At 54.5% G+C, this 13,740-nt stretch overlaps 2 protein-coding genes across 2 annotated transcripts; both read right to left on the reverse strand.

Annotated features, from left to right (window-relative positions):
* Positions 1-3,049: 3,049 nt before the first annotated feature.
* LBX2 (ladybird homeobox 2) lies at positions 3,050-4,571 on the reverse strand. Its single transcript, XM_037528845.1, has 2 exons — positions 4,361-4,571; positions 3,050-3,447 (listed from the first exon to the last, which is right to left on the reverse strand). Exons 1-2 carry the CDS (start codon positions 4,569-4,571, stop codon positions 3,050-3,052), a joined length of 609 nt encoding a protein of 202 aa, XP_037384742.1.
* A 5,811-nt stretch (positions 4,572-10,382) lies between these two features.
* PCGF1 (polycomb group ring finger 1) lies at positions 10,383-12,766 on the reverse strand. Its single transcript, XM_037527687.2, has 9 exons — positions 12,570-12,766; positions 12,020-12,125; positions 11,718-11,870; positions 11,487-11,558; positions 11,256-11,361; positions 11,049-11,082; positions 10,865-10,951; positions 10,627-10,707; positions 10,383-10,522 (listed from the first exon to the last, which is right to left on the reverse strand). The coding sequence occupies exons 1-9, from the start codon at positions 12,660-12,662 to the stop codon at positions 10,475-10,477; spliced, it is 780 nt and encodes a 259-aa protein (XP_037383584.1). The 5' UTR covers positions 12,663-12,766; the 3' UTR covers positions 10,383-10,474.
* Between the last annotated feature and the right edge of the window lie 974 nt (positions 12,767-13,740).

Below are 13,740 nucleotides of genomic sequence, written 5' to 3' on the forward strand. Positions count from 1 at the left end.
AGTAGCATCAGCATCACAGAAGATCCTGTTACAAAAGCAAACTCTCAGGTCTCACCCAAGACCTTCTAAATTAGAAGCTGCAAGAGTGGGGCTCAGTCATTTGTGTCTTCTTACTAAGCCTTCCAGGTGATCCTAAGGTACCCTTACATTTGAGAAGCACTATTTCAGGACCTAGCAGGGAAGACACACATCCAGAGGCCATTTTGGTGGGACAGGTTTGAATTTGGATTTAAGACTTTATTATAAGAGGTGGCAGCACTGGGTTGGAATTTAGGGAAACAAAAGGGAGTTATAGCTCAGGGCCAATTAACTTGACTGGATCCTACCTTCCTCACTAGAAGTATTTTCCCTGGGAATTCTTCGTTCATCCCACAGTTTATTCACCAAGTGGGGAAGAGGTGGTTATATTTATTTAAGGGTCTCTTATAGTACAGTGACTCCATAAGAGACCTGCCTGTATGGCCTTCCCAGATTTGGGCAGAGTGTCTTGTCTACTTTGAGGATTCCCGTAAGCTTCTGGCCTCTCAAAGGATAGCCACCCACCACTGCTGTGTGATATCTTTGCTTTCAGGCTGAGCTGGCTTCTTGCTCTTTCAGCCTCTCAAAGAAATATCCCTTCCCCCACTACCTCTTAGCCTATCTGGACTTGACTCTTTTGCAAGAGCCACAGGACACCTGACACCTTGCTTTTACTTTGCTTCACATTCATGCTGCTAACTAGTAGGGTTCTGATCAAACAATTTGAGTTCCCAGGGATGGAAAGCAAGGGACCAACCATCCTGCTTTTCCTGGGACTGAAGGGCTTCCTGCACTGTGGGGCTTCAGAACTACAGCTGGAAAAGCTCTGGGCAAAGAAGAAAGAGTTGGTCACCTCAGTCTAAAGGCAGATTAATCAGAGAGGCAGCCTGTAGAAGGGGATGAAGAAATAAGGAAGGGGTCCTGAACAGAAACCAGGGAGTTATATGTGTTGTCTATGTGTATTGAAGAGGCGAAGAGTGTTTTCTACACATACTGGCTCGCAGGTTCTTAACTCTACACTAGAGGTCATTGTCTTTTTCTAGTCATGATACTATTTTTCTTCCAGTTGCCCAGGTTTACAAGTTTGTCACTAACTCATGCAGTCATTGGTCACTGGGGGACTCAATGATTTTTTGGTGACAACCTCCCTCTCGCCTCTGTGCTCCTAATCTCGCCCTGAATTTTTTCTGCTGCTTCCTTCTGCAGTGGCCAGAGAGTCACTCCTTCCTCAGTTCTCTGCCAATCTCTAACCCATCTTGCACATACAGTCAGATTAGCCTTTCCCAAGCATTGCCCTCATGCCTCTCCTCCCTAAAACCTTCAAGGACCATGCTCTGTCTACAGTACATGCCTAAATTCCCACCTTTGGCCATTTCCGTTCTCTGTTAAACCCCTTCTTTCAGTTTCACACAGCCATAGTTGTAGGAACAGTAGTGGCCAAAAGGATGAGCTCCTGAATGGGACAAGTGAGCAGGTTAGTCCCCATCCCACCACTTCCCACCACATGGTCAAGTTTCCGTGATTAAGGCAGTGTCCTTGTCCTCAAAATGAAGTTAAAGTCTCATTATCTCATGGGGTTATTATTTTTTTTAAGATTGATTGATTGATTGATTGATTTATACAAGCACTGGGTACAGTCAGAAGCGCGGGAGGGTGAGAGAATTCACCAGAGCCAGAGCAGGGAACAGAACAGGCAGAAGGACCAAAGCACACTGCTGAGGGGAGCAGCGGGTGGCAGGAGAGGTCTGTGAGCCATGTGGGACCCTCGCCCAGCAGCTGGGGATCAAACTGGTGCTGCAGAGGCTGCGGGCAGCTTCGCAACCCACTGCTCAGCCACCACGCCACTGGGGAGGCCCTTCTCAGGGGGTTATTGTAAAGAATAATCCAGGCAAAGCACTTGACTATGTTCAGTAAATGGTAGCTATTGTCTGAAAATGTCAGGTTCCCTTCTGCCTTCCAGCCTTATTCACTATCCCTGAAATATCTCCTCTGGGGAACTTTCACCTGCAACTGAGGTCCTAGCTGACTCCTTCCACCTTTGAAACCTCAGTGGATTATTCCCGAGGCCCTTGAGAGTGGGATTGTGGCCGCTGTGCAAAAGCGTAGGAAGGTCTGAAGTGACGGGGACTACTGACTAGAAGAGGGATGATGCGGAAAAGCCTCTGGAGCATGGTCCCGCATCCAGTCAGGCAAAGCCTGTAGCAATACCATTGTCCCTCTTTCCTTACGTCAGGCTGCCGCAGAGTGACCTCTGAAGTTGCCAGAGGAAGGCAGCACTAGGCTCCACCTCAGCATGCTCTTGGTGCCTTCCCACCCTCCTGCCATGGCCACTATCCTGGCTGGGACATTTCCTCCCAAGTGCAGGTAGAATTCCAGGAAGTGGAGGTTTGCCCGTGTGTCACTTTGCTAGTGTCTCCACTTAGAGTCACTTTGGTGAAGCAGGGAGAAAAGAGAATGCAGACCCCTTGAATGACGTAAGGGTTGGGAAAGAGGAGAGAATCAGGCACAAAGGCGGCACTCTGCAGTGGGGAGGAGGGGCAGACATGAGGACCTGCGTCTGGGAGGAGGAGGCAGGGCAGCGGTGTATTAAAGGCCATGTGGAGTCCAATGGCCACTAGTACCGCTAGAGCCCTGCCCCCATCTCAGCCTGGAGTCGCCCTAGCAGGTCGATGAGCTATGGCCAAAATCCTGTCCTAAGGGGAATCCCTTTGTCAAACAGGCATAATTATATCACCTTATAATTAACCTTGTAATTAATTTAACCTTGTTGAGAGTTAAGGAAAGCCACTTTTAAAACGCCGGGCCAAGCGTGGACGGCAATCAGCTTTTGCTCTCTCTGGCTCCTGGCGCCAGGACAGAGACCTCCTTCGGTAGAGTCTCGACTTTATTTTCAACAGTTGGAGAAGGTGGGCGTCCGAACTGTGAGCTGGAAAAGGCCCGGGCCCACACCCTCCCTTCACCCCCACATCCCAGCAGGACTGGGATCACGAAGGCCAGGAGTCCAGAGCCAGGGCTGGCGGCTGCCTTGCCTTCAGTCGTCCACCTGTATCTCCTCGTCTGACAGGTGGCGCCCGGAGTCAGGCGGGGCAGGGCCGAGGCCCCGGTTCCGGCCTGGGCCTGGGGCGCCGTGGGCCACGGCGAGGTGGCACTGGCCTTCCGGGGATATGGCGCGCAGGGAGGCCAAGTCCGCGCGCATCTCCTCCACTTCGCGCTTGAGCTTGGCGCGCCGGTTCTGGAACCACGTGACGACCTGCGCGTTGGCCAAGCCGAGTTTTGCTGCCAGCCCGTCGCGCTCTGACGGCGCCAGGTACTTCTGGAAAACGAAGCGCCGCTCCAGCTCCAGCACCTGCTGCGCTGTGAACGCCGTGCGCGACTTCCGTCGTCTGCGGCTGGCCCGGCCCGGGCCCAGCGCGCCTGGAGTGGCACCTCCTGCGGGGATAGGGCGAGGGTCTCCAGCCTTGCGGGAACCAGGCCACCGCCCCAGAGGAAAAGCTCGGGGTGGAGTCCAGGCAAGGTGCGGGTTGGGGGAGCGGGGAAGCAAAGCCAGAGCCGTAGTCCCTTACCAAACTGCGCTCGGTGGCGCAGGTGGGGCGCAGAGGGGATAGGGGTGGGCAGAACGAAGGGGAAGCGGCTGGTGAAAGAAGCAGTGGGGTATGGGAGGCAAAAGCCCAAGAGTATCTTAAGGGGACAGGGGAGCGGGAGGAGAGCGGTACAGGCCCCGAGGGGCAGCTGATCCCAAATGGCTGAGTGTCAGGGGACTCTAACCGTGGCCGTCCTTCGGCTCGTGGGTTGTGTCGGGCACCCGGAGTGTTCATCTTGAGTACTACGGGCGTCCCCTCCTCCAGCCCAAAAGGGGGGTACAAAGGGCAGGGAAAGATGGAGTCGGGAGCCTCAGAGCCCTTGCAGCTCCGAGGATCTTCTCTTGTTTTTATTGCTCCCCCAAAGAGAGAGCGGCTTGCAGAGGAGCTGGGTCACCCCGAGAGGCCTGGGCTTCTCCTCCCAGCACCTTCTGGACCGCCCTTGCCCTAGCTCACAGGTTTACTCTCCAGTTCAGGCCTTTTGTCTCCTCTCCGGCCTTTCGTTGTCGCGATTGCCCCGCCTACAGTGAAGAAACCCAAGGGGCTCTCAGTTCTCGACAGCCAGACCCTTCCCTTCGGCGCCCGCGACCTCCCGAGCCGCCGCGGAGCCTGGGAACTAACGGAGGGGCGGGGAGGGGCGGGAGAGGCAAGTCCTGGCACGTGGGCTGAGAACAGCGGGCGGATTAGGGTGGCGACCACGGTTCAAGACCGGGAGCCTAGAGGAGAGAGGTGGGGAGAAGGTCAGGTCACTGTGCGCAACATACCGGGCGCTACGGCTTCCGAGGGTGGCGGAGCGCGCAGGTCAAGTCCGCGAAAAGTTTTACTAGTCAGCTCCTCCAGCGCGCACAGCGGCGACGTGGGGCCGGGGACCGACTCCGGCAGCTGCAAGGCGGAGGGCCCTCGGGGGACCATGCGCGGGCCTAGGATGTCTGCGATGCTGAAGGGTGTCCGGGGTGTCCGAGGTCCGGAGCTCATGGCCGGACCGACCGTGGCGGCCCGACAGCCCTCTGCGCTTGGCTCGGCGGCTCCCGGGGTCCCAGCCTGCGGCTCCCGATCTGGGCCCCCAGCCTCGGACCCGCCCCCAGCGCAGGGCCCCAGCCGGGTGTGCCCCTCCCCCTGAGCCCTCACCCCCAATCCTGGGCCACGGTGGGTCTGTCGCTGGTAGATGTTGGGGTAGCGGTATTACTGCAGGGTGAGTAGGCGCGGAGAGCAGCGGAGGGAACAACCCACCACACCCGTCCAAGAGGCTGTTCTGCTCTGGGAGGTAAGGTTCCGTACACACTCGGGCTCAACCCTTTGAGGGCGGCCCCCAGATTCTGTATGCTAGGGACTCCTCGCCTCGCCGCCTCTCAGAGTCATAAATTCTTCGGCAGTAAAGTTGCTTTCCCTGGCTTCAACGACTGGGACTTTGCAAAATTCTGAGGGACATCGGAGCTGACTGGGCTAGGATTCCCCAGCCCACCTAAGAAGGACCTCAGTCTGCACCCCCCCCCTTTCGCCCCACCCCTGCTCTTAAAGAGGTCCTGCCGGCTGGAAGTTATTAGTACAGCGAGGGGAGGGGGGCCGGAGACCTGGAAGAACCCGGCCAGGCTGTGTGACTGCAGGGGAATAATGGGGGAGCCAGGAGGAAACAGCACAGGTGAGTGGAGGCTCCCTGGCTGGAACTGAGACTGTGCCACCGTTGGCTCAGAGGCCCCAAGGAAGTCAAAACACAAGAAGTAGCCAGAGACTTGGTCATCCAGAGAGGACACAACTAACAACTAATAGTTACTGCTATTGTCCAAGAAGAGTCTTTTCTAATGAAGCCTGGCCTGTCCGGAGATCCTCTGGTTTACCAGCTGGTCTACCAGTTGATCTGTTTTTGTCTCCTCATGAAAACACTGTAGTTACAGTCTTGGGTTCCCCAACCTGCCCAGCAGCCAGCAGCAGTGGTTGGGGACACGTCACTGCCTAGGAGCACCAAGCTCACTCCTTCTTGAAGCCTGACTTGAAGGACAAACTGTATGCATCCAACCAGATCCGGAGGCAGAAATCTCTGCCAACCTAGGACAAACTCTATGGCCTGGGATAATCATTCCTATTTTATCTGTGTCCTGTTTCTTTTCTCTTCCATGCCTCTTCTAGTCCTGGTTTCACAACCCTATGAGCATTCTACAACACTTCTTTGTAGGAAGAAAGCAACTCTGGGACAGTATAACCCCACTGGTAGAAACCCAGCCCAGCAAGGCAAGGGCTTTGCTTGAATATTATACCCCCAAATAGCCTGGGCATTCTCTGGGCTTAAGTCTTCTTAAGGTCATAAGGGCATTTTGATAATGGGGGTCAGGGAACCTCACATGGCCTGAGGCATTGGCCCACCCATTAAAGGTAGAGAATCACAGCATCTTTAAGGTGAAGGGCTCCCTCCAGGGACCCTCACCCCCCTCCCCGACACTCACATAGTAACCCCCTGGCAGACTGAGCAACACACTCAGCCCAAAGGACCATTGCTGGGTCAGAGAGCAGAGTCAAGCCACAGAAGAAAGCTGAGATGCCTCAGGACTTTGTTAATTGATTATTAATGGCGGGATGCAGGGGAGGCTCAGGAGAAATCCTCCTGGCTGGAGCCTCAGCTCTCTGTCCATCCTCGTGGTTTCACTTAATCTGCAATTAAAGAAGCTCCCAGGAGGCAGCAGAACTGTCTAGCCCATGTCCTAGGTCTGTCACCAAACAGACACTGCAGCCTTCACCATGCATCTTCTGTGTGGCTCTTATGTCATCTCTTCCTCTGCTCTCAATTACTAGTGTGTCTGTGGGAAGCGTAGGTTTCTCTCTAGGGGCATTGTTTTCCTCTCCTTATATCTCTCCTGCTTACTGCTCCCCTCCACCCCCCAAAGCAGGCCTCAGGTAATGAAGTTGGACAGTCCCCAGATGTGGTTTGGGGGAGGAGAGGGAAAGGGAAACTAGTAAAGGGAGGAGGCTGCTGACAGCAGAGCCAGACTAAGGTTGTCCCAGCAGCCAGGGACTTGTCCAGATAACAGTGGGGCCACAGAAGGGGACTTTTCCCAGTGAAACCTGGAACCTGAGCTGGCAAGAAACCAGATCCTCAGAGGGAGGTAGAAGGAGGGTGAGTGATTAATGAGGGAGATTAAAAGATTAAACCTGGGATCTGGGCAGGGTGGGAGGCACTCAGCTGTCTCATAGGCAGCCCCCCACTCCAGTTTGGGAGCCCAGATGCTCCGCAGCATTTGGTCAGTCATTGGGCACCTCTTCTGGCTTCCTACCAGGGTCTAACCCTTCCTGCCTGGAATGCTTATCAGAGTTATCTGCCAGCACCATCACCCCACAGCCCAAACTGAGTCAAATGACTTTCCTCACCATGTGGGTATCTCCCTGGCCGCCGGAATCGAACCTGTGCTGCAGAGGCTGCAGGCGGCTTCACAGCGCTGTGCTCAACCCGCTGCGGCTGTGCAGCAGGGAGACCCTGGCTCCCACTTTCTTTTAGACCCTTCGGAGGACATCTCAGGGTCCTCCACTCCCTCCCTCCGCAGTACTCCTCACATTCTGACTTTCACTACCTCTGGAAGACTCCTCCACTCCCACTTAAGGAGGCTTTCTCACACCATTCATCTCCCGCTTTCAGATTTCCCTCCGCCTTAGCTCACTCTTTATTCCCTTTCGTCACCACCCCACATTATTTCTCACTCCCTGACACAGAACCTCTTCCGCTACCCCTCACTCCATTGTCCCCCTCAGCCTCTCACCCAGGCCTGTCCCAGCCTGATCCCCCTCTTCTTGGCACCAGCTGTTCAATCCTGTCCCCAAGCATTCCTCTGAATTCTGTTTGCATGGTGGGGGTGGGTGAGAAGGGAGAGGATAGGGGATCTTCAGAATAACCCTCTAGGGCAGTGGAGGGAGGAGAAGGTTAGGCTCAGAGACTTGCTTGTCCTGGCCCTCCCAGCCCTGTAGGAAAAATCCGTTGCCCAGATTGCTAGGGCAGTGGGAGTTTAGGGAGGAGTTTCCAGGCAGAGGGCACTGGGCTCCTCCACCTGCCTCCCACGCTGCTGGGCTTAGCTTCTCTTTCAGAAAGCGTTACTGTGTAACTATGGAGTAAACCCATTCAGACACTTAATTTTTTTTAGTTTTGTTACTTCTAGGGCCTGGGGTTAGGAACTCCTTCCAGATCTTTAATTCAGAGTTCTGTGTGCTGGTCACCTTTGGGGGTGGAGGTAATGGCTGGGCTGCGAGCAAAGGGATAATTCAGACCAAAACCCCACTCCTGAAACATACATACACATACACACCCTGAGACCCACTTTTCCAGGCAAGTCCCTTGTCTCCATCCCCGCCACCCCAAGCCAGTGGGTAAGACTGGCCAGGCTGAGAGGGACCAATTCTCAAAATCAAAGGCTGGGGCAAATCTGGGTTCTCGCTCCCAGGTGAGTGTGGCCCTTGGAAACAGCTCGGTGAGAAAGGTTGGCAGGGACAGGGACTGCTGCCTCTATTCCGGCAACGCCTGGAGGTCAAAGGTGCTCGAGGGCCAGCTGCCAGCGCCAGCAAACTTGCGGCCCCCTCTTTGATCATTGCGCCACGTCCTGGGGCTCCGCACCCTAGATAACGAAAGGCTTGATTAGCCTGACCTGACTCAGATCGAGACCCGAGTGATCTCGGGTACAGGGTCCACATGGGGCAGCCACGGGGCGGGGGACTGGACCCACAGACCGAGGGAAGCGGCGCAGAGCCCGCAGCTGGTCAGCATCAGCACCTCCCGAGACGCACCGCAGCTGCAGCCGCCTCCGCTGCTGACAGACAAAAAGAAGGCTCCGCCGAGCTACGAGCTACGGCTGAGAGGCTCCACCCCCGACGCGGGCCAGAGCGTCTTCAGCTCATCTTGGAGTCAAGCCCTGTGTAGTCAAGGGCCTCATCCTTAGGTTTGGTCCTCAGATCTGGGGCTTGGGGCAAACTTGCCATCTGACTGTGCCTTCTAGATGCAAAGCTGCAGCCAAGGCCTAACCAGTCAATCAACTCCCTAACTCCTACAGTTGATTGAGCCCCGAAAATTCTCCAGGAGTTTTTTTTTTTTTTTACTCTTCTCCCCTCCAAGTCCATACCTCTCCCTCCAGAGTCATTCCTTGGGAACACCCTTTCTCCACCAACTGAACTCCTTCACAGCAGCCTGAGTGGGGTGTGCTCAGTGGACCATCAACTCCCCAGATTTTAAATAGGGCAGAAGAGAATAGGAAGTCCTCAAATAAATATAATTACTCCAAAACCTCCAAATATATGCTGGTATAGAGGTATGTCCAAAAGCGGTGGCGAGGTCCTGATTCTGGCTGAGGTGGAGTTTCTGGGGGGTGGTAACCAATTTAGGAACAGATGAGTATAAAAAGAGAAGGGGCAGGGAGAGGCATGAGACCTGAAACATGGAAGGCTGTGGGAATCTTGGAGATCATGTCAGAATCAGGAATCAATCGTGTTCTGCAGTGTCCCCAATCTGGTCCCTGTAGCCTGCACAGGACATGGAGGCTCTTCCTTGCAGTCTGCAGCCTTTCACTTGTCCCTTTCTCTTTGCCTTCAAGCTTTCTCTGTGCAAGAAGGGAAGCCCAGGCTGTCATAGGAAAAGAGCACCTGACTCCACATGAAGTTTTGCCCCCAGGCTCCCCATAACCCCTTGAGCGTACCTCCCCCTCACCCCCGCAAGAGATTTAGGCTTTAAACTCAGATTCTGGCAGCATTTATGTCATCTGCTTGATCAGGCAGATCAAGCAGCAGCCCATTTGCTTCCTTCAGGAACTCGTTGCTTAACCTTCATCTGTTACTTGCCCAGTAGGGCAAGTTTTGGCGACCTCACTGAGAGTTCCACAGGATAGGGAATCTGGCTGAATTTATTTCTAGAACCCTGTGCTAATGGCTAAGCTCAGGTAAGGAATGTTTGCTAAATTAAGTGAGTCGAGCAGCTTTCCTTTTGTTCCTTGAAGATGTTGTTGCTTTCCTGGACAGCAGCTCCCGCTCCTCATTTACTCTCTGCCCATCCTGGCTTTACCTAGCTCGGATACTGAAGATCTGTGGAATCTTGGTATGGACAGCCAAGTCTCCAGCTCTATCGCCATGTGCTCCCTGCACTCCTCCCCCCACATTTTTAAAAGATTCCTCCCATAGTGTAAGTTTTTAATTTGTCCTAAAATATCACTCTTCTGCAGTCCTGATTACTATCCAATCCTAGACTTCTCGGGCCTCCCTGGTGGTGCAAGGGGTTAAGCACTGCACTATGAAGCAATCCACAGCCTCTGCAGCATGAGTTCGATCCCCAGCCAGCCAGGGAGCAACCCAGGTAGTGCAGCAGACCTCTCCTGACCACTGCTCCCCTCAGCAGTGTATTTCAGTCAGTCTGCCTGTTCTGTTCCCCACTCTGTCTCGTGAGTCCTCTCACCCCCCCCCACATCTCTGGCCTGTACCCCAGCTCTTGTATGCATAAATAAATAAACCTTTAAAAATAAAATCCTAGACTTCTCAAAACTTGTGAATACCTCTTATAACATGCTTTAACATTCAACATCTAGAGCCTCCCTCCAGAAAACCTTCTCTTCACCAAAAGAGCTCATGTGAGTAGCCTGGTTTCACTTAGCATGCTTTCTCAGTTTTACATTGTAAAATCCTCTACCTCTTTCCTCTGGCATTGCAATGAGGGACCAGGGGCATAGAGAGATCCTCCTTCATGATGAAACTCAGGGTTTCTGAGGAAAGTAGAACACAGGCTAAAGTATGAGTATGTGGTAGGGCAAGGAGGAAAAAGAGAAATGCTTTTTAAAAAGTTTTTATTTCAAAAAATAGAGCCACAGTTAATTTCACATAAATATCTGGGGAGGGAAGGGGAAAGGGATGGGGCAGGAGCTTGGCCCCTACCTCCTCTTCTCTTTCACACTGTATTGTAAAAGCAAAGGGGATGGCTAAGGAGAGAACACGGGAAGAAGTGATCAGTTGGAGTATTCTTACCCACAAGGCCCCCTTAGCCCACCCCTGTGCGCCAGGGACTCCGTTGGCCTTGTCTTACCTTGCCGAACCAGCGGGAAAGCCATATTTGCTTCATGGTCATATGATCAGGGAGAACTTCATTGTCAAAAAGGAGCTGCACCTAGAAGGCAGATGAGGCACAGTTTTCGTAACTCTCTTCTTGCACAGGTCAAGAACTACCCTAGTCCACCCTAGACTGTCCCTCCCTTCTTAGTCTGCCTCCCCCCCACTTCCCCTCTATCCCCCCAAACACCAAAACCTACTGTGGGAATACTCACATGCTGGGGATTTAGCATCAGTCGGTGACACAGGACCCTCCGGAGATGGCGAACCTCCGCTCTAACAGAACATCGGACATATTTGTTCTGGGGATGGGAAGGGAAGGAAAGAGGGCAAGGTATATGAGGGAAGGAGCCTGGGAGGTGAGTCATTTAAAGAGGTCCTCCCCTCAATCCCTCTCACCTGTAAGACACTTTTATTCTTGTCTTTGCCAGAACTAGGGGGAAACAGACACAGGTTAGGGAGCCCTGTGTTTCCCCTCTCCCTTACCCTTAGCCATGATATAGCCTCTCTTCAAGAGAACATGCCCTCCCTTACAGTTCACACTCTTCCCAAGCCCTTCCTGGCTCGAGGGTGGGGGAGCGTTGGCAAGGTAAGACAGCATCTTACCTCAATCGCTCCAGGCATAGGCTCAGCTGCTCATCATAGCGATAGTAGTGGGCTTTAGAGTGGTCGAAGCTGCTGAAGGGAAGGCCAAGGTTGCTCAGAGCTGGCTCTAGAAAGACAGAGCAGTGAGAAGGGTAGCACAGGTTCCTTCCCCCTTTTTCCCCAGAGAGCAAAAGTGGACAAGAGGAATGCTCTGAGGGCTTTTCCTTACCCTCCTGCTGCAAAGGGACATACCTTCCCCACTGGGCTGGGTGACCCGGTCTAAGCCTCGTGACTGGTAGAATTCTCGAATCCGCTTCTCTTCACCTAGAAGGGAGTAGAGTATGGGAATTAGATTACCCACTCTCACTCTTCATTCTTTGTCTGTCAAACTACCTGCACAATTCCCACCAAAGCTCTTGTCACCTCAAGATCCACCCAGCATTAGTCCTCAAGAGGACCCTCAAAATCATGCTGGTCACTCACTGTCTTGCAAGCCAGGCACTAGCTTGTATACGATGTCCTGCATGACCCGGTCCAGTTTAAGGTTGAGCAGTGGCTGTGTCTCGTGGATCTTGATGTTGCACATGGGGCAGTACTTGCTGGTTTGTAGGTACTTCACAATACAACTCTTGCAGACTGCAGGAAGAGAAGCGAGACTCTCAGGTCCTCTGGGAATCCAGTTTACAGGCAGTCAGGATGCCTGGGTGGTTGGGACAAGCTGCCCAGGGGCTGGCGGCCAGTTTGGCAGGGATTAGGGCCTGGAAGAACCAGTCCAGGGCACTCACAAGTATGAAGACACTCTGTGATAGTGGTGGCATCCACGAAGTAGCCAGCGCACAGGCAGCAGACGATGTGCTCATTCAGGTCTTTGATCTTCACTCGGACCTCCTCCTGCAGACACACCTCTCTGTCACCGATTACCACCCCAACCCCCACCAACTCCAACCCACGCTCCTTCCTGTCTTGGGAGTCCCCTCTTTCTTCAGATACCACCCTCAAGTCCCAAGTCCCGCACCTTGCGCCTTCAGCAGGAGATTATCTCCCGGGGGTTGACACTCCCCCTCCGCCCAGCAGAGGGCTCCGCAAACAGAGGGGGCTCCCCTCACGTGTACTCGCCCAACCTTTCTTTCCCAGGGGAGACTACAAGACGTGGGCGGCACAATGCGCAGGCGTCTTAGCCCAGAGTTTGGCAACCGGGCTGCAATCGCGCAGGCGTACTGGGAACCCCGTCTTTGCGCAGGCGCACTGGGCGCCTGTCCAGCCACCGCCCGTCCTCTAGCCGGCCCCAGTTCGCACCGCTAGCCGACCACAGCAGTAACCCTGCCGCCCCTGCACCTCGTTCCGTAGTGGGTCCATCTTGTACACTGACTGGAGCTGGTTCCGAAGCCTCATCGCGATCGCAATCTGGCCCCCCTGAGGAGACGCCATCTTAAAGGCTGAGTCCGGCCTGCCACTTCCGGTGCCGCCTGCGGGGCGGGACTTGTCGCCCAGCAACGGGGCCTTAGGTCCTTTCGGATTCGCTGACCCTCTGTAAGGCCCCGCCCATGCCCCTTTCTCCCCGTGTGCTCACCTGAGCCCCACAGGCCCCTCCCCCTCTCCCCTCGTAATTAGGGAGTGTGGGGGGGCTGTGGGGAGGGGTCCTATCACTTTGACCTCCCGTGGTGATCATCATAATAGACCCTACCTGACCTCAGGACTAACTTTTAGAGCCTGCAAAAGCCGGCCCCCGCCTATCCCCAAAAGGCCCAGCGGTCTCCGCTCGCCAGCGCTCTGGGTCATCGATCTCCTGTGACGACGACCTCTCTAAAGTAGCCCCTCCAGGGCCTTCCCCTATTAATGCCGCCCTTGTGGGCTGACGCGGCTGCGTTACGGAGCTTCATCCCGATGGCGGGCCTTCTCCCGGTTCCGCAGCAATAGTTTCTCCGGCTTCGCGGAGTCGTGAGAGGATGGTAGGGTGGGAGAGAGCCCCCCCCCTCCAGGGACTTGGTAGTGATCTTACGGCGCTCCCCCACCCTCGCCCGCCTCCCTCTGCCGCCGGGGATTGGGGGGGCAGGTCCTGGTTAATGATGATGATTCAATCATCGGCGCCTGCGGAGGCCTGGGACAGACTAATGCAGAGCAGATGCCTTAGGAGGAGGGGTGGCCGGCTAGGACGCTACCGCACACAGACTCGCCGAGCGCCTGCGGTAGCATAGGCCCAGCCCGGAACTTTGGGAGGGCTCGGCGTCCGAGAGCTTGTGCACCACCGGCGTAGGTACTTACAGTGGGATTAAAAAACAAGAATAAATTTACCGTGTAGTATTAACACCGAATGCAATTGGAGACTCGAGAAGGGAGACATCCCAATGGGGACCTCGGAAAGGCTTTCTGGGGGGGGGGGGGGGGGACTTGGTGTGGGCACAATTTAGAGATGGGGTGGGGGTGTAGAAGTATGGTGAAAACAGAAAAGCAAAGTCTAGTGCAGGGAAATAAGCGGAAAGGGACCGGGAGGAGGCCAAGGTGTGGA

The sequence above is a fragment of the Talpa occidentalis genome, unplaced genomic scaffold (assembly GCF_014898055.3).
Source record: "Talpa occidentalis isolate TD23 unplaced genomic scaffold, MPIMG_talOcc4v2.1 talOcc4.5, whole genome shotgun sequence".
Taxonomy (NCBI): domain Eukaryota; kingdom Metazoa; phylum Chordata; class Mammalia; order Eulipotyphla; family Talpidae; genus Talpa; species Talpa occidentalis.

Excerpts from the sequence above, each read along its gene's own strand:
- LBX2 (XM_037528845.1), bottom strand. The coding sequence starts at position 4,571 with ATGAGCTCCGGACCTCGGACACCCCGGACACCCTTCAGCATCGCAGAC. Across the intron at positions 3,448-4,360 it reads CTCGGAAGCCGTAGCGCCCG|GAGGTGCCACTCCAGGCGCG; the intron begins GTATGTTGCGCA and ends CTATCCCCGCAG.
- PCGF1 (XM_037527687.2), bottom strand. The coding sequence starts at position 12,662 with ATGGCGTCTCCTCAGGGGGGCCAGATTGCGATCGCGATGAGGCTTCGG. Across the intron at positions 12,126-12,569 it reads TGGACCCACTACGGAACGAG|GAGGAGGTCCGAGTGAAGAT; the intron begins GTGCAGGGGCGG and ends GTGTGTCTGCAG. Across the intron at positions 10,708-10,864 it reads TGATGCTAAATCCCCAGCAT|GTGCAGCTCCTTTTTGACAA; the intron begins GTGAGTATTCCC and ends TCTGCCTTCTAG.